The following is a 25,664-nucleotide window of genomic DNA, read 5'->3' as shown; positions in this document are numbered from 1 at the left end:
TATTATTGATTAAACGTGATACGTTGTGATCAAAAATGGCTATTTCTACCAGATCAAGAGGTTGATATCGACGATGTCTCATCTTTTACAGATAACATTTCGCCTCTGTTGTCTTCACATGTACGGGTCGCATATAAATCTCCATGTCCAAATATTTAATGACGTCATGCCCGGGAATTGAGGAGTGAACGGAAGTCGGTTTTCTCAGTTTTGTAAAGGATGAAGCTCGTGAAATACTTCGCTTTTATTATTTCTTTATATTTTGGAATTCTGGCTAGTACACAACTAAGTAAGTACTATTTTTACAAATTTCTGTGATTTTTAAATTTTTATGCAAATATCCTTTTTTAAAATATGTTTTGACATTATGTACATGAAAACAAGAACAAAACACACAACATATTTTGAATCAACCATCTCTCAATGTTTTGCAAATTGACTAACGATATGTAACCTGCTTAATGGAACATTTTAATGTTTTCTCCTTATTTTTACAGCATTTAATGTTTTCCCCTTATTTTTACAGCATATATATATATATATATATATATATATATATATAAAGCACAAAGCACTAAAATGACCAACGACACGAGGAGACACACACACACACACACACACACAGAGAGAGAGAGAGAGAGAGAGAGAGAGAGAGAGAGAGAACTAGTTGCTTCATCTCCACACAAAAATTGAAAAAGTGTAGAATTTAGATACTGGCCTATTTTTCATTTTACATTTATTTTTGTCCAATTTTTAAGTTGGAAGATCTGCCCTAAAGTTCTTCATCCCGTGTGATATGGAACCCATTAAATACAAGGAAAATTCATATCATATTTGAATGAAATATTGTTTAAATCACAATTCATTACGGAGCAATACCATATCATCAAACTAGTACGCCATAAATGCAAAAATTAAATCAGAAATATGTACTGTGTAATTTTTAAATTCATCATCTGTCCGTGGATAAACCATTACGTGGCAGTCTGTATGTTATGAGTTCTAGTCCAAAAGGGTCTTGTTTTATTCCGAACAATTCTACACCGAAATTACAAAATTTCACTATATGGGACAAAATTTGGTATGTCCAACACTACAATTTTATTACACATATCCTTTTTTTTATTCTTGAGAAGTTTTATCGCTGGGTTATGCATGTACTAATTCCGTAATAGAAAAATGAGAACTGAGCCAACAATATAATTTACATTCACTGAATCTTTTCTCTTATATTTCTTTTTGATATTGTTTTCATCTGCAACAATGAATGCATGTTTGGTGCAAACTAGTTCGATCCGATTTTTCAGTATTACCTCTCCGCGTAATTATTACCAAATATAGAGCGTCAAGATCAAATGTTGCATTGGCAGTTTCGTTTATAAAAGTAAGGAAATGGTCAACGATATGAAATTTCAGATATTAAGTCTAGTTTATATTTTATAGAAATACATAAAAATATAAAGAATAACATATCTTTCTTTGTTGTTCCATCGGATGTTGAAGGTAGCGATCATTGCAGAAAAAATGTTCATAACCCGCTTACTACATTCATCACCCGATAAAACAACAAAGAAAGACATTTTATTGTTTAAATATTCTCATCGCTTTATTTCACCCTACAGATGAAAGCGCTTTCCGAGAGCTAGACTTGAACAACTTGATCAGTAAACTGGTTTTACCGAAATTCAGAGGACCAGTACTCACAAGAGAGAATGTAACTCCTCAACCCAGCCAAGGTGAGCGACGGGACCCCGCGCCCGGGACTCTGTAGAAAACCAATTCACGAAGAAATCAGAATCCAATTAGAATAATTAGAATTAGATTTAAATTCAAAACTGTTAATGGTTTTTTCTTTCTCTCTTTATAAAGATGCCAAATCTACTACAAAGAAAATGCCAGATTTTGGTAAGAATATATACCCTTGTTTAGAAAATAAAAATTCATAATTAACGCAGGGATTTTTATGATCACGATAATACGAAGGTTTAGTTGATACACATGTCTTGGAATCTAGGATGAAACATCTGATTGATTGAGACACAAGATATTTATACTCATGTGAATAAAAGAATTCTTATTACATTTCAAACTCCAAGGTAATTCCTGTCTTATAGCCTTATTATTCATTGTAAAGCATAACTGATTTTTAAATATATTCTATTGGTGTTTTTTTTTCCCATTGGTAATTAGAAATAAATATTCATCGATAATTTTAAGCCTATTTGTCACTTGTAATCAGAATTCCACAACGCTTTTCAAAACGACACTCAATTATCTTGGGAGCTCTGAATTAATCATGCAATAACATTAATAACCATGAAAAAGAATACGCAGAATTTAGTATAGAAAATGTCAGAAAATTTCGCCATATATCTCACGTGGTAAATTCCACCAGGCCATTCCTTTACTTCCCTGGGAAATCGGTGATGCCATCTAGATGATAAACTACCATCTGTAGAATTGGAAACTACCTTTATCACAAACGACTCTCATCGGACAGGTGAGGATTATTCACCTTTGAAACGAAAATTCCTGTGTGAAAAAAAATCCCATCGAAAAAATGCCCTGTAAAATCAAAATTCTATAGGAATTTTACAAATCCCTTTTGGAAATTTGAATTCCTAGGAGAAATTAGATTTTTGAGCGAATTAGTGAATTTCACAAGACATTTTAAAAAGTAATAAGATTTTGATTTCCTATAGGATTTTCAACAAGCAAAAAACCTCTAGGAACTTTTGCTAAGGAAAATTACATTTCCGATAGGAAAAACGAAAATTCCATTTAATTTTTGAAACTTCCAATACCCATAAGATACGACCCCCCTCCCCCTCTAATTTTGTTTTTCACTTCTAATGATCAAAATCTACCATGTAATATGTTTTAAGAGGTTTCACAACAAAATAAAGTAATACATTATCACAGAAGCTCATTTTATAGAGTTTATTACTTGTTTTGTAAACAAAATTTGCGATACAATATTGTTTACGAAGTTTTCAAAAGAAATGGCTGTCGATCTAGTTTATTATATCTATCACATTTCAAGTATCATTTGGGTGAAATGTGTTACCATATGTTAAATTTGTAACTGTGCAAAATTAAGATGCTTTAAATTACAAAATTAAAATTTCACTAGTTTGTTTGTAAACATAAAAAAAACGTGAGTCTTTGTTTACATAAAATAGAGTTAAGACCAAAATATTGCTTTTATTCTTGCATTCAGAAGGTAAAATGTTTAGTTATCACATTTAAAAATGAGTTATATTTTTATTGTATTAACATCAGAAATAAAAAAAAAGTCTTTAAAAATTGTGAACCAGTCCCTTTAAAGACGTACAGGAAAATTATTTCTCCAATATGAACTTTTCCTAAAGTGAATTTTTCACCTGTCGGATGAGAGTCACGTGTCATCTTTGATCTTCCCGGGAAATGGTGGAGGCAAGATTGTGAGATTTGGCGGATTATTCAGGGTTTCACGGTACCGTTTCAGAAGTAAGTTTTGTATATCTTTGTATAGTACTTATCTTATTGTACATTTGTGTATGATAATATCACCTCAGTTGAAAGACTCGATTTAGGAATATTACAAAGAACTTAGAAATATGCCTGTATTCAGATGCAATGAACGTTTGTCAATATCAAAATGGATTACGAAATTTCTAACAATTTATACGAAATTCACACTTTTTAGATAACGACCTAATATTCGGTTTACAAGCAGCTCGGATAAATTCTCAACACAGCAGGCTACTGACAAATAAGTTGATGTGACAGGTTAACAGTTTCGTTTAAAGTTAGCGTTTCTCAAATTCTAATGTCGTTATAATGTTCTTTGCAAATACAAACTATCACTGGGTCGAATGCTGTTTGATGTGTTTCATATCAATTGTCAGACCGTTCTTTACATACTGATTTTGACTGCGGATTACTCCGTTTACCTGATCAAGATGGACGGCTCACAGTAGGTGTGATCGGTCGACAGGGGACGTTTACACCTACTAGGCACCTGATCCCACTTCTGTTGTATCCAGGGGGTCTGCATTTGCCCGTCTCTTCATTTTGTGTCCTTTATAGGAATTGTGAGAGTGATGACTGTTCATTTTTATCACTTGTTCTTTTTAAACACCATTCTTGTTAACTTATTCTTGTTGTACCTAACGATTTTTTTCTTTCCCAGAATTTTACAATACTAATTACACTAGCAGGTGCAGTGAACTTTTATCCTACACAATGTACTGTGGTTTTAGCATTATTTGTGGTACGTCAATATCCGTCGTTTTCGCGGTAAACCATGATTCTATGACGTCGTAAAATAGAGATACAACACAAGAACACACTGATTACCAGCTCGTAGTTAGGATTAAAATCATGGTATATCCTGTCATATAAAGCGTAACATGAAATTAGTTTATAATAGTTACTTGTATTTGCATATCATTTATTTGTAAGTTTTCTATATTTCACCGACAACAGATTCCCAGCTGGCTTGTTTAATTCCTCACGTCCTAAATAGCACCAAGGCCAACGAAAACGCATCGGACAGCGATTTCAAGGACAAAGTCAACTGTCTGAACGCCTTCAGCAGTAAGTCTAGTTTCTTTGACCGCCTTCAGCAAGCTACATGTATTAGCCTATCTACACTAATCCTAAAGACTGGGCAACCATAATACTTATTATGTATCAGATAGTCATCTGTGGTATCTAATGGTATTTGACTTTCTGTATATTCATTAGAACTCTTGAGTGTGCTAGTTTTAAAAGTTCCTTAGATATAAAGTAACGATAGTATCTCGTATGACGTCATCATAATCTATGAGAAATTCGTATTACGTAACTATATAATCTTTGAAAATTGTTTTAACATAGATTTAATAGCATTGTTACAAATATCTCGTATTAGATAACTATAAGATCTATGAGACTTGCTAACAAATATTTCTCTATACAGGCCTCTTCCAACCGCCGTACCCTCAGGTCGTAGACGATCCCCTGACGTCATACGGCTGTCTTCATTTGAATGGTAAGAGATACTTTTCAGAGGCGGATCCAGAAAATTTTCAAATGGGGGCTGCGATTCAAGTTTGTACCTTTTCCGCCCATGAAAATGGGTAGTGGTGAGGGCCCCAAATATAGCAAAAGTGACCTTTCTTTTAACCCCCCCCCCCCGATTCAATAAAGGAGGATTACAACCCCTCTACCCCCTCCCCCCGCACACTCTTAAGATCCGCCACTGCTAATAGTGATTCAGTATAACTACATGTATCTTGTTGGTTTTAAAAAAAAAATGAAAAATTGAAAACCCAAACTCAAAGAATGCAACATTATTGTTAAACTTGTTATTGTGCTAAACAGCAAAATGTAACAATTCCTTCCGTATTTTCGTCATCTTTTTAAATAGACTTCTCAACATACAGGAATTTACTTCTGGAAGCATTATAGAATTATTTCAGAAAATGATATGCAACCCTGTGTATATAGAATTGTGTATCGATGCAACAGTAGCTGTAGAAGGTTCTGGTGCTGTAAATCACTTTTATTCGCGAGAGTATTATTTACGCGTAATTTAGCAAGACCAATCATTCGTGAAAATTTCATTCCCACGAATAAACTCTTCAATGTAGAAGATATAAGTAATAAATAATGATTCGCGAATGTTATGTATCGTGAATAAATACATCATTCAATTTGCATCATCTCGAAAGTAGTCTCGCGAAATAAAAGTGATCTACAGTAACATCGAAGAGTTTTTTTTATGAAAGCAAAGTAAATTTTAGAATCATTGAGAATCGAGTTCCAGTGCCTTATGGACCACGTGAAGAATAAGGAAACCTTAGAGTCAGCGAACTGTACAACGCCACCGCTGTCTATCAACAAAACGACCATAAGTACTTACAACTGTACAAACATCACAGGTGAGAGTATCAAAGAATGGAAAAAATTGTCTTGTACGAAAGAAAAAATTAACAATACTTGTATTTTTGAATTCACTTATATAGATATCAATGCCATTAAAAGCATGAAAACGAGTATTGTTTGCAAGATTTTTACAAAAAGATTTCACAAAAAAAACAAAACATTCTGAGAGTATTGCATAGCAATACATAGTCCCCTACCGGAGGCAAAAATTATTAGAACGCAACAATATTCGAATTCATTATGAGACCAAGGTTATGGTAAAAGGGAACATTGGGAAACCAGGATAGGAATGGTTGGAAATCAACTACTATTCAGGTACAAAGACTAGACCAGGAAAACCTTAAAATCGATCTGTAACTTGTAATGGCAAAACAATCATCATGATGTACTGAATATCAAATGAATATCTGTAAGCACAACAAAAAAGTTAGGAAAACTGACAATTCATGCTATTTTTCTAAGTCATTAAATGCCTTAGTTAAGGCCATAACTTAGTGGAAAATCAATGGACCGAGACGAAATTTGAACTTGATCTGTAACTTTTTATGGCAAAGCAATGTACCAAATATTAAATGAATATCTGTAAGCACATAAAAAAAAAAAGGTCCGTAAAACTGATTTGCATGACTAACGGACAGACAGGGCGACAGACGGACGAAGAGCAAACCTAAAGTCCTCTTCGACTTCGTCGGTAGGGGACTAATAAGCACGTCTAGTGTAGCGATATACGTGAGCGGATCATAGGATATGATTTTAATCAGATTGAATTTTATACTGAAATTAAGAAAGTGATAAATGTCGCCAGCCTAATTTATAGTGGTATTCTCTACAGATTTCATCCACGCGGTGAACCTTTACTACGATGCAAAAGACGTGTTCGGAGGAATCAATATGTCTGCCATTCCGGCCTTAACTACCCCATCAACGTCCACCGCCCACATGACAACGTCTGAGCCACAGATGGACATCGAAATGGTGAAGTTAATCTGTCCCTGAGGCTTAAATCTGTCAATACCTTCCACCCCATAAACAAATCAGATACATGTTATAGGTTTTAATAACTATTGTGTAATATGGGTGGTATTCAATGCCTTAGATATTCATAGAATCACATGTTAATGTGATTGAATGAAATTAATGTAATACTAAGAGTTCCTACAGTATCATAATGGATAAATTTCTCTCCATGTCAGATCAAGGAACAATCAAACAGAACCCTTAATCCGAACATAACCTTGGAAGAGGTCAACGAACTAGCTACACAGTTAGAGGTCGTTGTCAATAGCAGCGAAACCGACACAAAGGTCGTGACCCAGATTCTCTCCCACATGTCAGAAGTGGAAATAACCAATTCCCAGACTGTAGAGGTAACATCATTATTTAAAATTAGACGGGTGTTGTTATGAAGGATGAATGAGACGAGGGTACGGAGATAAGGAAAAATGACAAAACTTTTCAAGTCCTCCTCACATTTTTGACGCTAACCCAAAATATAATATATTTGAAGAAAGTCACAGTTTATTTCAGCAGGACATCAATATTTCCCTTACCAAAGCAGCTGTATCTGATATCAAAATCTAAAATTTGGAAAACATGATGACGTCACAATGAACATGTGCACGAGGCTATATTGGGACAACGACCGAATCGGTTTGGTTTATTGCGTTACCTTTATTGGACCTTGCAGTACATTTGCTGTTTTAAGTCTATTTGAGAGTTTTTGTCATGCAGAGACATCATCAGCTGTTGATGAAGTGCCACAAATTTTGACGTAAAAATGCACGACTGCCTCCAATGTTGAGGTTATATCCAATATAGATCCGTAACTTTCACGAACCATGCCTGAGTCTTGGCGAAGGATCAGTCACTGCCTATGTTAATGTTTAAGGTTTGACGCGGTACCGAGCCTGGAGGTTACAGGTGGTGAATGAACAGTCACTGTCTTTGTTAATGTTTAAGGTTTGACGCGGTACCGAGCCTGGAGGTTACAGGTGGTGAATGAACAGTCACTGTCTTTGTTAATGTTTAAGGTTTGACGCGGTACCGAGCCTGGAGGTTACAGGTGGTGAATGAACAGTCACTGTCTTTGTTAATGTTTAAGGTTTGACGCGGTACCGAGCCTGGAGGTTACAGGTGGTGAATGAACAGTCACTGTCTTTGTTAATGTTTAAGGTTTGACGCGGTACCGGGCCCGGAGGCTACAGGCGTTGAATGAAGAGTCACTGCCTATGCTAATGTTTAGAGTTTGACGCGGTACCGGGCCTGGAAGCTACAGGTGACGAAGCCCTAACGACGAGGCTACTGTGGGCGCTAGTTGCAGGACATATGAGCGATATCTGGACAAGGGCAAGACCTTTTAACCCGAGCCTAAATTTCAGTTATATTTAAAGACAGCAGATATTTAATTTTGTTTATCCTACAACTAAAATTGAAACCACTGAAAATTCCTCCATCATACGGTGTTAGAAATGTAATATAGATGCATTAGACCAAAAAATATTAATAGTTTCTCATGCCCCACCGCATACGTTGAAAATGTACCGCATAGATACTTTTACCAATTTTTTGGTTAAGTTATGCAAATGAGGTCATTACCTTGTATTTTGTTATAGATTTTTATGTAAAACTTTCAGAAGGTTTTAATAAAATTGTAAGTATAATTTTGATCAAATGATGGTTGAATGCATACTCATGTATGTGCACGTGTTTAAAAATAATAGTATACACTTAATAGTAAGTAATGTGAAGCTATGTTTTAAACATGAAAATAAAAATTCCATTGCTTATTCTATCTATGAGAAAGAAAAGGTAACTCATTCTACAGTCAACATAAGAGAAAAGTTAACTCGTCCTACAGCCAAGAAGAAAAAAATAATCAAAATTTGAATTTCTTTTTTGGCTTTATATGAATTGCTTTGCTTATGACATCACAATGTAAGCTAAAAAAAAATTGGCACGTGACAGTAAAATTAATTGCACAATGCTATAATGAAAAATCGACAGAATGTACCTTTCGTTTAATAGATCATCAGTATTGGGTGAGTAAAGAGAATATGTAGTTGCAGGATAAAATAGAATCATATAAACCACACACTTATGATAAAAACCACATCTTTCTAACTCTCTTTTCAGACTTTTTCAAGAATTTCAACAACAGTTATTCACACATATAACGAAACCATCAGTAACAGCTCAGAGGTAATTTTCGATTTTACAGGGTAAGCTTTTCTCGTCAGTCAACTATTTTTACTTTCTAACAATTGCCACCATATACATCAGTTTATTGCAAGCATTATTAATAATTTCAGACTTTTACAATAAATCCCATTTCCTATATTGTCAGACCATCATGTCGAACATATTGTATTCCATGGAAAATGTCCTGTCATCGGCCTCTCCTTATGAAAATATCGCCATGGAAACTTCTGAAATGGGTAAATATTTCCATTTAACAGTATTTGGTACCTGTAGACTGTAGAGGCTAGAAGTCCATCTGTTTTTCATGATTTTACTTAATGAAGAAACATGTAGCCGTTGTTATAAATCCCCAACGACATGTTTATTACCGTTTCTTTACAAGGGGTAGATATGATTTTCCTAGTAATTGCAAACCATGTGACTGGGTGCGTTCACCTCGTAATTCTTGTACCGGGTCCCATTAAATGATGGAAATAGGAGCCCCGAGCTCTTAATCTTCAGATTAGATACGTCTTTAATTCCCCGTCTACTACTACTACATCATGACGACTTTCTTCTCCCCTGACTCGTTATTACCTACCTTGTTGTGTTAATCTTCACTCAGTTGCTTGACTGATCTTACCTCTGAACTCCAGCAGCTTATATGCTCTCTGGGAACTGGATGAGTCCAATATCTGCTGCGGTGATGATTTATAGTGGAGGCTGCTCAGAAGGGACTCTGCTACACTTGGTTTGTTACGGTGAGAACACGATGGTGGTCGACTCTCGGATCCCCAGGGAAAGGGACGGGTCTTCTTGACCGGGTATGGGTGGGTCCTCTAGAAGGTGGCAGATGGGTCCATCTCCTCTTCCTTTTGTCGATCGTCCATGGATCCCTACTGTATAATCGGGGGAAGAGCTTCTTTGAAGAAAGCTTGCTGTTCTTCATCTATGGTCGATCGACCCTAGGATCTCCCTCAGTATAACCAATGCCCAAGGGTTGTTAGGCTATTTCGTTATTTGGAGTCTCATTACAATTCAAAGAACCTAAATATTCATTTTGTATGTATTTTGTAATATGTGAAAAAGTGAAGATAACTAACAGTGATGAAATAAAGGTAAAGATAACGAGCTGTGATTAATCTCATAACACCAATATGGAATGCAAAATAAATAGTTAGGCAAACATGGACCCCTGGTCACACCAGAGGTGGTATAAGGTACCTAGGAGGAGTAAGCATCCCCTGTGGACTGGTCACATCCGCCATGAGCCCTATGTCTTGATCAGCTAAACAAAGTAATCCATAGTCAAATCAGTGCCAAGAACGGCATAACAATAGGTAGGAAACATATCAAACAGCACTTGACCCAATGATAGGTTGTATTGGCAAACTACATCATTAAAACGACCATGGAATTTGTGAAATGCTGACTTTAAACGAGACTGTTGAAACTCTTGTAACATCTACTTGTTTGTCAGTAACCTGCCTCGATTTAAAAACTGACCATGCGCAGAACAAGCTCTTGCGTGTCGAATCAGTTGAGAGATATAAACACCATATGCAGGTGAAAATGGAATATTGCTACATAAATTTGGGAAGTTGACGATGGAGAAGCTGAAATCATCCCATTTGTCATAAAGTGCGTTTTTAGTTTGCCATTATTATCCATTTTCAATAAGATATCAAAGTACGAAGCAGATGTGGAGGACTCTGTGGTGTCTTTTATCTCAGGTTCACAAGGATATATCGGATCGACATATGACTGAAAAGGATTATTGTTAATAGATAAAACGTCGTCGATGTATCTTAATGTCGAGTTGAAGGTCACAGCAAGAAATTTTTAGCTTTTCATGTAGAAGCTTTTGAATAAACTCTGCTTCATAAGAATATAAAAAGAGGTTAGCTAACAAAGGAGCACAATTCGTGCCTATAGGAATTCCAATAGACTGTTGAAAGACCTGATCACCAAAGACCACGCAGATATTGTTAATGAGAAACTCCAGCATATTTTTTATTTCAGCTTTAGAGTACTAGGGCGTGGAATCAGAGTGGTATTTAACAAAGTGATTTCTTGGATGACTGATCACTAGATATGAATAACTCATTTTCCCATTTTTGTTGCGAAGCATCTGTCTATGATATCAAAAAGTCTAGTCTTTAATCAATCGTAAAGTTACAAAATTTAGAGTAAGATAATCACGGACCCCTGGAAACACCATATATGGGATCAGGTGCCTAGGTGGAGTAAACATCCTCTGCTGACCGGTCACATCTGCAGTGAGCCACATGTCTTGATCATAATAAATCAAACGCAGCAATCCGTAGTCAAAACTAGAATGTAAAGGGTGGTCTAACAAGTGTTATGTAACACTTCAAACAGGATTCGAATGTTGTGTTTGCAAATTTGATCACTATAGCGACCATAGAATTTGCGAAATGCTGATTTTAAACGATTAAACTGTTGGAACTCTTGTAAAGCAATTTATTTGTCAGTAATCTGCCTCGATTGAAAATTTTTCATAGGCAGAGCATGCTCTCGTGTATCAAATCAGTTGAGAGACATAAACACCATGTACTGATGATACTGGAATATTGCTACATAACAATAGGAATTTAACGATGGAGAAGCTGAAGTCATCCCGTTTATCATAAAGTTGAATATTTAATTCACCGTTAACGTTTATTTTTCAATGAAATATCCAAACATGAAACAAATAAGAAAGACTGTGATGTTTTTAAATTTTGAATTCACTGGGATATATAGAATCAAATGCTGTCTGACGTGTTTCATATCGATTGTTAGATCGTTCTTGGCACACTGATTTTGACTACGGATAACTCCGTTTACATGATCAAGGTATAGGGCTCACGGCGGATGTGACCGGTCAACAGTGATAATGCTTACGCCTCCTAGGCACCTGATCCCACTTTTGGTATATCTAGGGGTTCGTGTCTGCCCAACTCTCTATTTTGTATTGCTTATAGGAGTTATGAGATTGATCACTGTTCGTTATCTTCGCCTTTCATGAATGAAAGCGTTGATAAATAAAACGTGATATATCTAAGGGCTCAACAGGGGATGCTTACTCCTCCTAGGCACTTGATCCCACCTCTGGTGTGTCCAGAGGTCCGTGTTTGCCCAACTATCTATTTGTATTGCTTATAGGAGTTGTGAGATTGATCACTGTTCGTTATCTTCACCTTGCATCTAAATGTCAAGTTGAAGTTAAATTTTTCTCTTCTCATGTAAAAGCTCTTAGATAAATTCTGCCCCGTAAGAATATAAACACAGATCGGATAACAAAGGTTTTGATGTTGAGTTTAATTGTTAATAATTTATAGTGAACTCAGGAACTAAAATACTTGAAAATAGGAAAGGTTTAATACTGTAAAATATTGCTAAATGTAGAGGAAATGTAAGATATTAATTATGAAAACTTAAGATTATCATTACTCCGTTTTAAATTTTTGGAACAAATAAGTCTTTTGAATTTATACCACAGCCATGCCACAAACTTTGAAAGATGAAATTACGTTAACATCTGATTATTTTAGTGAATATCTGATTAGTCTAGTGAACATATGATAATTCTAGTGAACATCTGATTATTCTAGTGAGCATCTGATTATTTAGTGAATATCTGATTATTCTAAAGAACATCTGATTATTCTAGTAAATATCTGATTATTCTAGTGAACATCTGATTATTCTAGTGAGCATCTGATTATTTAGTGAATATCTGATTATTCTAAAGAACATCTGATTATTCTAGTAAATATCTGATTATTCTAGTGAACATCTGATTATTTTAGTAAACATTTGATTATTCTAGTGAACATCTGATTATTTGAGTGAACATCTGATTATTCTAGTGAACATCTGATTATTCTAGTGAACATCTGATTATTTTAGTGAACATCTGATTATTTTATCTGATTATTTTAGTGAACATCTGATTATTCTAGTAAAAATTTGATTATTTTAGTGAACATCTGATTATTCTAGTGAACATCTGATTATTTGAGTGAACATCTGATTATTCTAGTGAACATCTGATTATTCTAGTGAACATCTGATTATTTTAGTGAACATCTGATTATTTTATCTGATTATTTTAGTGAACATCTGATTATTCTAGTAAAAATTTGATTATTTTAGTGAACATCTGATTATTCTAGTGAACATCTGATTATTTTAGTGAACATCTGATTATTCTAGTGAGCATCTGGTTATTTTAGTAAACATCTTATTAGTCTAGTGAACATCTGATCATATTAGTGAACATTTGATTATTTTGGTGAACAGATGGTTATTTTAGTATCCTTTTTGTGCAGGGGAGCAATCTGATTAGATAGTTGTTGTTTTTTTTCCGTAATAATTTCCTATTTACTTTTTTCATTTACAATAGATATTTCCATATCATACGTGGAGCGCAATCTAAGTAATGGTGACGTCATCACGATAAGTTCGATAGTAGGAACTATTGTAATGCCTATAACAGTTTTCGACGGTGAAACATGTAAGTAGTTCAGAAAAGGAGAAGCTCGACTTGCAATTTATAAAAGCTACACATTGTAGTTAATGTGATATTTCTAGATTTTCGGGATAATAAAAGGAACTTTAAGATTGTTTCTTTGTCATAATACACTTTTCTTCAAGGATTTGAATTCATGGATTTTTTTATACCACAAAATCAAGTAAAAAAAAGGGTTTTTTTTTTACAGTTAAATTTAATCTAAATTTTTACACTTACCAGCTCGCGTGTCGACAATCATCTATAAAACAATAAACCAGAAATGGAGTGTGAAGAAAGGGTACAAGAACGCCCAGATAGGCAGCAATGTGATGTCGGTGTCTGTCCAGAACATCGACAGGAACCAAACACAGAAAACGGAAGTCAACGTCACAGGCGCCATAATTCTTGTTCTGCCTACAAATGTCACCGGGGTAAAATAAATCTCTCTTGCACTAATGGCTGACTTCCTTTCAACCCATAATTGGCAAAATGATATTAGTAATATAGTTCTTGTCCTTTTCAACTTCATTGCCTAGCTCAGTAAATTAACACGTGAGGCCGTTAATCTGGACCTGGTTTATCAACACAGTGGTTAAATATAACACGGGTTATTTGTAACGGGTTTTTTTTTTAGATGTGTTTATCTACCCCTCTCTCTCGTTTTATAGTTTTAAGATAAAATGGTATGGATACAATTCCTATCATTTCTGTCGACACATCACATCCTTGGACGAATTTGGCTCCACTTTTTTGGCACACTGTTTTTGGCTATATTTAGCTCTAAAACTTCATAGTTATTTCGGATTTCAAACATTTCGGTTGAGCATCACTGAAGAGACATTATTTGTCGAAATGCGCATCTGGTGCATCAAAATTGGTACCGTATAAGTTTTACATTATGACCCCTGGGTCGAGGCCTCTGCTGGTGGACTGTTAGTCCCCGAGGGTCTCTACAGCCCAGTAGCTAAGTACTTCGTTACTACCTTGAAAATACGGATGTATATTTAATTGCTGTTATAAAATTTAGAAATTCATTTCAAAATTAAGGATTATCTCCCTCATGCATAGCTCTTATCCTTGGACGAATTTGGCTCCACTTTTTTTGGCACGCTGTTTTTGGCTATATTTAGCTCTAAAACTTCATTGTTATTTCGGATTTCAAACATTTCGGTTGAGCATCACTGAAGAGACATTATTTGTCGAAATGCGCATCTGGTGCATCAAAATTGGTACCGTATAAGTTTTACATTATGACCCCTGGGTCGAGGCCTCTGCTGGTGGACTGTTAGTCCCCGAGGGTCTCTACAGCCCAGTAGCTAAGTACTTCGTTACTACCTTGAAAATACGGATGTATATTTAATTGCTGTTATAAAATTTAGAAATTCATTTCAAAATTAAGGATTATCTCCCTCATGCATAGCTCTTATCCTTGGACGAATTTGGCTCCACTTTTTTGACACACTGTTTTTGGCTATATTTAGCTCTAAAACTTCATTGTTATTTCGGATTTCAAACATTTCGGTTGAGCATCACTGAAGTGACATTATTTGTCGAAATGCGCATCTGGTGCATCAAAATTGGTACTGTATAAGTTTTACATTATAACATGATCCTATCCTGTGGTTGATTTACTGTGTTACAGGTGGAAAAGGAAAGGTATTGCACGTTTTGGAATTTTGAAAAAAGGTAATCTATATTTTTTCCAGTAACGCCGAATTTGTCCTTAATATCATACTAATAATTAACTGTAGACAAGCCCACGTGACCCGTCTGAACATTTTCCAGGTACTGGGATACACACGGGGGAACAGTGTTAGAAAAGAACGACACCCACACCAAGTGTAGATACGATCATCTGACCAATCTAGCGGTCCTCGTCCTCTACTACAAAGCACCGGAACCGGTAAATAGTGTAAATAATATCGTCTGTTAGAAAAGAACGACACCCACACTAAATGTGGATACGATCATCTGACCAATCTAGCGGTCCTCGTCCTCTACTACAAAGCACCGGAACCGGTAAATATTGTAAATAATAGTGTCTGTTAGAGAAGAACGACACCCACAACAAATGTAGATACGATCATCTGACCAAATCTAGCGGTCCTCGTCCTCCACTACAAAGCACCGGAACCGGTAAATATTGTCCACCTAAGGATTCTGGCTACAAGCGGCAATTTTCATATAAATATGTACACTTACTTCGTGTATACTGATCAAAAACAAACCAACGTATGATACATGATGGATTCGACAATCTATAAAGACTACATTTACCCTTGTACCTATTCTAGAATGACGATCCTTACCCCTAGATACTTACCTAAGGATCTAGAATGACGAGACTTACCCTTGTATGAAGAACATACGTCCGTGTTTGCACAACTCTCTATTTTGCGTTCTTTATAGGACTTATGAGATTGATCACTTTTCGTTATCTTCATCTTTCACAACGCCTACGATGGACCGCGAATAACTGTGTTCACTTTCTGTTGTCACTACGATAATACAGGAAATATCAGGCAATTTTATTATAGTAATATTATATTGAAGACGATATGTGACTGGAATCAATCTTTGATTAATGTTGATATTACAGAGATTTCAACAGACTCGTTAAAAATTAGTATTTTGCTAATTATATGGTCGTTATAACGATCCAATTTACCGATACGATCTTTCATTGAGTCAAATGTTGTTCTTTACACACCGAATTTGACTACGGATTACTCAGTTTACCTGATCAAGATATAGGGCTCACAGCAGGTGTGACCGGTTGACAGGGGATGCTTACTCCTCCTAGGCACCTGTTCCTTCCTCTGGTGTGTCCAGGGGTCCTTGTTTGTTATACTCTTAATTTTGCATTCGTTTTAGGAATTATGAGATTGATCATCACCTTTTCCATTCACCTAATCAAGGTGAAGACTCACGGCGGATGTGACCGGTCGACGGGGGATGCTTGCTCCTCTTGGGCACCTGATCCCACCTCTGGTGTGTCCAGGGGTCATTGTTTGTCCTACTCTTGCTTTTGTATTCTTTATAGGAGTTATGAAATTAACCACTGTTCATTATTTTCACTCTTGTCTGGCAACGTGAAATTTGATTCCTTAAAATTTGAAAATGTTTCAGAAGGATTTCTCACTCTTAATTCTTTTGAAGGGGACCCCAAGTTTTGGAGAGGTACCTTTCCAGTTCTTGTACGTATTTTGTCGTATCATGTCTTTGGGAAGCCTGAGGATTCTAATTTCAGTTCTGACGCTTTGTTGCGTCATAAGGTAGTCTTTTCCGCGGTGTCCTTGTAGTATTTTAAAACATTTTAAAATATAGAAAAAGGTGTGAATTTAACCAATCTGATTATCGATTACTTGATTTTGATTTATGAGCAACACGACTCATTTTGCTTCATGGCTGATGATGAAAGCTCTCAACTATATTTTTACTCTCAGTTTCAATGAAGGTTTCATACAGAATTTGATTAAAATCTGATTAGTTCTCAAATGGAACATCTCTGCAAATATCCCCAGCATTGGTATTATCACGTGATAAAGTTGGTGAGAATTCGTTGGTGCATAAACATAGTAAGATTGTAATACATTTACTATATAGTAATCCGTGAATGAAAGGTGAAGATAACAAACAGTGATCATTTTCATAACTCCTATAAGCAATAAAAAAAATAGCGAGTTTGGCATACACAAACCCCTGGATATACCAGAGATGGGATCAGGTGCCCAGGAGGAGTAAGCATCCCCTGTCGACCGTCGTGAGCCCTATATCCTGATCAGGTAAACGGAGTAGTATGTATATACCGAATAAACATTTATTTATTTAAGCATTCCACGTCGACCGGTCACACTTGTCGTGAGTCCTATGTCTTGATCAGGTAAACGGAGTAATCCGTAGTCAAAATTAGTGTACCACGAACGGCCTAACAATCGGTATGAAACAAGTCAGACAGCATTTGACCCAATGATAGATTGTTTGTATATTCGAGAATTTTTCACTCTTATGGAGACGTCACCATTGCCGATGAATGTATTCGCAAACTAGAATGTTATAACGACCATGGAATTTGCGAAATTCTGACTTTAAACGAGATTGTTGAAACCCCTTCACCATCAACTTGTTTATAAGTAGCCTGTCTCGATTTAAAAACTGATCATATGCAGATCAAGGTCTTGTGTATCGAATCAGTTGAGAGATATAAACACCATGTGCCGGTGGTAATGGAATATTGCTACATAAATATGGGACGTTGAGGACGGAAAAATTGAAATCATCCCGTTTATCATAAAGTTGGGTTGTTAGTTTTCCGTTAATATCTATTGTCAATAAAATATCTAAGTATGAAGCAGAAGTGGACAATTCTGTGGTGTCTCTTATTTCGAGTTCACGGGGATATATCGAATCGACACATGAATGAAAATCTGAGACGAATCTTCAGTGATAGAACTGTATCGCTTGTGAAACGTTCTGTTACCGTAATTATACATAAGGAAGTCATTATAAAACGGAGTAATACGCGAGATGACTCCCGCGAAAATATCGGCATGCCTGGAACGATCGTAACACCGCGTTAAGAAGTTTGCCACGCCCAGTTTTTACCGTGAAGTCATAGTTCATCGTGTCGTCGATCGTGAATATAGGGACTGAAGTAGAGTTACGGGTAGGGATTAATCTCGGTGTCTACAGGGTATAGCAAGGTGTCAAACACAGGTCTAGTTTACTATTGCCAACATTGCGATGTCTACGATATGAGAGATGTCAACAGGAAAATATACGATCTTGACAAAATTGTCAACGTCTTGATGTTGAAGATATAAACAGAGTAACAGTTTTACGATATTGACACGGTGTTCTCTACATTGTAATGTTGATTATATATGTGGCCTTCAACTCGACATTTAGATATATCGACGACGTTTTTTATTTATCAACAATAATCATTTTCATTCATATGTCGATTCGATATATCACTGTGAACTCAAAATAAAAGACACAATAGAATCTTCCACATCCGATTCGTACTTATATATTTTATTGAACATAGATGTTAACGACAAACTTTATGACAAACGGGATAGCTTCTCAATCGTCAACTTCCCATATTTATGTAGCAATCATCACCTGCATATGATATTTATGTCTCAACTGATTCAATACGCAAGAGCTTGGTCTGTGTATGATCAGTTTTTTTTAAATCGAGGCAGGCTATTGACAAACAAGTTGATGGTGCAGGAGTTTCAACAGTCTTGTTTAAAGTCAGCATTTCGAAAATTCTATAGTAGTTATAACGATCTAGTTTGCCAATACAACCTGCCATTGGGTCAAATACTGTCGGACGTGTTTCACACGAATTGTTATGCCGTTCTTTATATATCTGATTTTGACCACGGATTAATCCGTTTACCTCATCAAGATATAGGGCTCACAACGGGTGTGACCGGTCAACAGGAGATATTTACTCCTCCTAGGCACCTGATACCACCTCTGGAGTGTCAAGGAGTCAGCGTTTGCACAGCTGTTACTTTTGTATTCCTTATAGGAGTTGTGAGATTGATCGCTGTCAACAAGTTACCCAGTTGACACGATGTTGTCCACACGTGATGTTGAGGATAACACGCTAACCTACAGGATTCTATTATACAATTATTATATGCCTACTCGGGAAACAGTCAAAACTATTGTCCCTCGGTAGTGGCGAAGATCCGGGAAACTGTTATCCTCAGCCTACGGCCTCTGACAACAGTTTCCCGGGTCTTCGCCACTACCGAGGGACAATAGTTTTGACTATTTCTCTAGTACGCATGAAATAATTGTGTTATTGCCTAATCTGCTAATCGGGCAATGGTTTCTCACGTGACCGAGAAACAGTTCGTCACGTGATCGGGTAATAGTGATTAATAAATGATTAAAGTTGGAAAACAGAAAAAATATGTAATATCAACTCATATTGTAGATTAGGTAATAAAATTACCTAGTAGATAGACGAAATGGATACGATGTCACACGTCAATTGTGATCACTGCAATGTCGACAGATCATCGTACACAGAACATACCGTACCTCCCATGTAACGCCTATAAATACAGGTGCTAACTCTTTTACAGATGACCAAAACGCAAGAAAAAGTTCTTTACATCATGTCAACTCTGGGTTCCAGTTTATCAATTGCCTGTCTGGCGCTAACCCTGATAATATACGTCTATCTAAGGTAGGTCCGCGCGAATTTCATAATCCGATTTTAGAGTTAGATTGGAGCGAAGCCACAAACTCGGTGTAAAGGCATTGTGATGTGGATAACCCTCGGGTAATCCAACGCCATGAAAAATAAAATACTGTCAAATCTTAGCACACGGAATATGAACCTGGTGGTGCCTGTATAATTCGTCTTGCAGGGTCCTGGGCAATGACACTGTAATGATACATGCCAACCTGTCAGTAGCTTTGATGCTGGGACAACTGGTGCTCGTCACATCAGAGGGAGCTTCCAAATATTTGGTATATGTAGCATTTGTTGATAATACTGAGCAAACGTCATAATGTAAGTACATTAGTTATTATGAATAATGTAGATTTAGAATCATGTGATAATTTGAACCGTAAGATATGAGAACATTTTGGACCAACAGGCCGCATGTAAGGTTGTGACGGCTCTTCTCCACTTCCTCTTTATGTCCGCCTTCGCCTGGATGATGGTGGAGGGACTAGCCTTGTATCTCTCCTGTACTCGACCAATCAGCGCTTATGGAGACATGCGAATGATCTACCTGCTGATTGGCTGGGGAATTCCCGCCATTATCGTTTTAATCACGCTTGGCAGTAACTTTCAGGACTACGGGGAGGATGGAGAATATAACAGGTGACTGATTATGCCTTTCGGGTTCCGTTTCTACCCACCCACCCTAAAGAAATCATTCAATCTCAGGGAGTTACCCTTCAACGATTTCAGGGGTGGGGTGGGGGTTGTAACTCTACCAAGTTTACATATAGATATATAAATCATGCCCCATTTTCAGCCTAACAACCTGCCGTCAGTCTGTTAATGTGGTCTCAATAATTAAGGAGGAAACGACATTTTAGAATTATAATGATCGGTGAATGATTATTGAAAAAAAAGATATTTAAATATTTCATCCGACAATTTCAACGGTTTCTGCATACCTTTCTAACCTTTGAACTCTTTCGCTGCAGCTGTTGGCTGTCAATAGATGACGGACTAATATGGTCATTCATGGCTCCAATGATAGTTATTGTCGTGGTAAGTCTCCAATTTTTGTTTCTTGTCTACATCCCATTTCAGTCGTTTTCACTCATACAGGGGTGTCAACGGTTTCGGGTGAAGTGCCATCAAGATTTGAATTATGCAGTGAGAGTTCGTTGTCGTACCAACACCCACCGTCACTCACGTGGGAACATCGTTTTAAGGTGTATTTGAAATGCTATCACTGCCGGCCATCAGGGTCTAGAATCAGATCAGGTGCTCCCGAGCCCCTGGCTATCACGTTAGATAAAATACACTTTTTGTTTAAATATAAAAAGGAAAGTTGCGTAATTAAGAATCTACTGTGATTGTTAAACGGTTAATATCTCTCTTTATGTGCACAGATTCGCGAACATATATAATTATTTTGTTTCTATTTGTTGTAAACTCATTCATTGTATAGATTTGTCATTTTCTCTCTCCATAGATGAACATTTTAGTTCTTGGTCTGGTTCTGAAGGCATTTTTAACCTTACGGACAAATTCCAAGAAATCAGAAGCAGCAAGACTCTTGTATGTTGGCTTCATTTCACGGATCTGCTCTTGTGAAATTCTCCGTTAGAATTACTATGTTTGTATATTTAAGACTATTGTCCCTTTCTCGTCACTTTCCAGTGCCAGCTTTAAGGTGATGGTGACGCTGCTTCCCATCCTTGGGATTACCTGGTTTCTAGGAATTCTGGTTCCGCTCAGCGACGTCTTTCACTACCTCTTCATTATCGGAACATCCATGCAGGTGTGTCTTAAATCTGGACTACGGATTACTCCGTTTACTCGATCAAGGCATTGGTTCACAGTAGCTGTGGCCGGTCAGCAGATGCTTACTTCTCCTATGGGGATCCGTGTTTACTCTTAATTTTATATTCGTTATAGAAATCATGAGATTGGTCACAGCTATCTTCATTTTTTCATCTGTCCTTTGAATCCTAATGCGTATCCGATTTTATTCCGGATTTTTTTTTTAAAGCATGTATATAGTCCGTCATATTCTACCATTTTTAGTTATCTGAGTGTCCGTCATTTGAACATATTCAACTTCACCACGTTTAGTATGTAGCATTATTGGGGGAATGGGAACAAAACTTGTGCGTCACTTGGGACGGAGGGCAGGGTCAAAACAATTTTTTAAATGATGCGATTTATAAAATCTGATTTATATAGGGATATCAAACAATATGTGTACAGTACTATCGTTAAAATAAAAGCGTGCCACTTCGCTTAATCGAGCGTACAACTTTCCCTCACTGATTGGCCGTGCGGTTGACTTTGAATGCCCATGCTACGTCTTTCTTTCAGTGTGATTGGTCACCGAGAAAAAAAAGTAATTTAACCTATTTCATTGAAATTAGCACGCTCAATACAGTAAAGCGACGCGCTGTTATTGGAACAATAGTGATTTTGTTTTACATACCCAATTCAGTCAAGCTTTTTTCTTTTACAAAAAACCCCCCATTTTTCAGTATATCTCAAACTATGAAATATTTCGAACTATGAAATACAGAGTAGCTTTGAAACGTGATAACTAATGTATGTGCAGGTGTCCCTCTGGTGACAACATCGATAGTAAAATTCGATTGCATTAGTACTAAAATAAAGTTGGGAATCTGAAAAATGTGCTAAATCTGTGTAAATTCAAATTCACGCAATCCTTAAAATAACAACAACACTGTCCCTTATTTAAGACAGGCTTCAATTTCTTTCAGGGCACTATGATCTTTTTCCTGCACTGCTTATGCAACAACATCGTAAGTAAAAAAAAATTGCGACCGTTCACAGTACCTTATATTTGTGGATTTCTATGTCCTACTTTCATAGTTGTCTTTGATGTCTAACACCAGGTGAGAAAGAAATACAATGAGCGGCGCCGTAAGAACACGTGTTCATCCAGTGACGTGTGGCTGGGGTCATCAGCCACGTGGACAGAGCGTAGGCACCAGGTGAGAGACTAATTTTTGCCGCTAATGGGACCTTCACATTCACGGATTTTTCTTACGGATCCTTGCGTATTCCACAAATCCGTAAAAGTACACGGATTGTTACGATATAGAGACTTTAAAGAGCTGTTTAAGAACGTTTTAAGAGTATTTACGGGCCATTTACGGTTTATTACGAGTTCCTTCGATGCATTTACGGCACACATTTACGATTTGTTCCAAGTGAACACGGATAAATACGAGCAATTTACGACATTTTACGGGATTGTTACGGGTATATTACGGAAATTTACGATTTAGCTTAGCTTTTACGTGCAAATCACGACTTGTTAACGTGCTGTTACGAATAGTTAGGAGTTAGTTACGATAGTATACGTTTTTGACTCAAAAGTGTTCGCAATTGGTTTGTATCATCATTCGAAAACTGGCATTACTTTTAACAGCATGTATATATATTGCATGCAAGATGTGTAACTTCTCTGATGTCTTGATAACAACTGAAAGAAACTGTCAGATTTTGCGTCTTTTAAACCTTTCCTTAATCGTAAAGTTTATGTATGTACTCGTAAAGTAATCGTGTCTATACGTAAAGTGCTCATAATTATTCTGAACAATCCGTAAAGCGATTGTAACCCGACGTGAATGAAGTCGTAAATATCACTTCTAAAGGCATTCGTAATAATCCGTAAACAACTCGTAAACTATCCGTAACATATTGTAAACTAACCGCAAAGATTCGTAAAAATAACTTTTTACGAGTGTTTTACGGATTCTTACGAACAGTTTACATGTTCTTGCGACCAGTTTATGATACTTACGGGTTGTTACAAGTTATTTACGGAAAATGAAATCCGTGGACAATCGTGAATTTTTTTTGACATGTCAAAAAATTTGCCTCTACTTTCACGGATCCTTACGAGTGTGTGCGAGTTGTGAAGAGTTATTAACGGATACCGACGAGTGATTTACGAATGCTTGCGATTGACTACGAGTCAGAGATCCGAAAGGACTCGTAAGAAAAATCCGTGAGTGTGAAGATGGTATATAACTTTACACTGACGCAAAGATTTAACTGACTTAATGTGACACTAGTAGTTTGTTACTAATACCCCCTATGGTAATTTCGAACTAAATTTTTTTTTTTTAAGTATAACACTTAAAGAGAGGTGTAGTAAGGAAAAAAAGGCGTAAAAACTCAAATTAACGGTGTTATAATGAGAAAGAAGGTATAATAACACGGGTCTAAAATAAAATAAGAACATGGTATGAACAAACTTGATAATACTACACAAAAATGCGTGTACAGTTGAACTTCGATACCCCGAACATCGATAAGCGCGTTGGAACTTTTTAAAATGAATTTTCACGTTCTCGATAACGTAATTTGACTATATCAATCAAACAGATGTTTTGAAGCATAAGATAGATTGGATTTTAGAGAAAATGTGAGAAGTGCATGTCAGATAGGCAGATGGACAAAACTATATACAAAGGTGTGCGACATATAATGCCGATTCAATTTAATCTCTACGATACGCTTCAGTACAAGTTTAATTAGATAGCACCTAATGCATGGTGCTGAACATCGTAGTATCAAATAATGGAATCATCAGTTTTCAGTTGGACACTGATTTTCTTTATAGAGACTTGAAGAACTAAAAGTGGTTCCCAAGAGATACCGGAGGCGTAAGCAATCTCTATACTTAACATTATTGAAAGTGTATATCCTGTATACTTCAAAAATCTATAATTTCATTATATACATTTATATTTAATTTTGTATTTCAGAGGAGAAATATGCCTGGATGTAGAAAATTTCAACATTCTAACATATTGAATGCAGAATTTCATACAAGAATTAGATATAGCAATGACTTTTAAACAGTTTCACAATTTAACGAGGGATTCAATGTAGTATTCCTGGATTAAAACTCGCACCTTTTCAATTTTTCACCTGTCATTATTTCTGAATTTTTGTGTCAAGCTTTTATTAAGCTCATCTGACTAAACTACAGTAACACAGGCTCATAAAGAATTTGTTTATATTCCTCTATGAGAGGAAAATAAAAGATTTTAATGGATATAATGAAGTTTGTTTATAATGAACTGTTTTTTACTGGCTTTGTTGGTTCGCCATTACCATGTTTTACTGTAGATGAATTTCTTCAAGTTCCATTCCATTACCAATACATCTTGTTGGGGACATCCAGACTACGCCCAAATTTTTTTTTTTTTTATTTTTTTTTTATAAATCTGAACTTCACATTTCTGGATTGATATTAAGGATGCCTTCATCCAGAAATGCATCTTGCTGAGAGCACAAAAACTTTGATCCTAGCTCTGTTAATAATTCTGAACCTAGAATTCTCTGTATAAAGCTGTACTTATATACATGCATCTGGATTTTGCAATTACTATAAAATTAATCTATTAGATTTCCTGGGGGCCCAATTTCCGTGGGTACCCCTATCCCATGAATTTCAAACCACAACAAAATACACAATTTATTTAATGTACAGAAACCATGTCCATGAAATTACATCCCAATAAAATATCAACAATCCACGGAGATTGGCTCCCACAAATTTAAATATTTCCATGGTAACTCCGAACACCAGAGCGGGGACATTAATGTCCTATGGACATATCTGTAGTTCTATAATACTTTAAAGTAACACATCACTTTTGTTCATTTTATTAGAAAAGGATAGAAAATATATAATCTTTTATACAAAATGCAATAGAACAGTCAAAATAAATGTTACCCTAAATTTCATGAGTGTTCCGCATAAACATCTGCAAGAAGTTGCAAACCAACAAAGATATTTCTGAGATATGGATATAAACAAACTTATAT

At 36.2% G+C, this 25,664-nt stretch overlaps 1 protein-coding gene across 1 annotated transcript; it reads left to right on the top strand.

Moving 5' to 3' along the window:
• Positions 1-5,753: 5,753 nt before the first annotated feature.
• Positions 5,754-24,855, top strand: LOC125659411 (adhesion G-protein coupled receptor D1-like). The gene is made up of 19 exons (XM_056150190.1): positions 5,754-5,909; positions 6,746-6,888; positions 7,107-7,280; positions 9,046-9,111; positions 9,257-9,347; positions 13,502-13,612; positions 13,850-14,040; positions 15,252-15,295; positions 15,395-15,512; positions 19,720-19,823; positions 20,008-20,110; positions 20,242-20,471; positions 20,804-20,870; positions 21,301-21,386; positions 21,489-21,609; positions 22,577-22,618; positions 22,712-22,810; positions 24,451-24,493; positions 24,596-24,855. The coding sequence occupies exons 1-19, from the start codon at positions 5,801-5,803 to the stop codon at positions 24,616-24,618; spliced, it is 1,965 nt and encodes a 654-aa protein (XP_056006165.1). The 5' UTR covers positions 5,754-5,800; the 3' UTR covers positions 24,619-24,855.
• Positions 24,856-25,664: the final 809 nt, after the last annotated feature.

The sequence above is a fragment of the Ostrea edulis genome, chromosome 9, assembly GCF_947568905.1.
Source record: "Ostrea edulis chromosome 9, xbOstEdul1.1, whole genome shotgun sequence".
Classification (NCBI taxonomy): domain Eukaryota; kingdom Metazoa; phylum Mollusca; class Bivalvia; order Ostreida; family Ostreidae; genus Ostrea; species Ostrea edulis.
The sequence above is the reverse complement of the archived record's forward strand: the minus strand, read 5'-3'. Positions and strand labels throughout refer to the sequence as shown.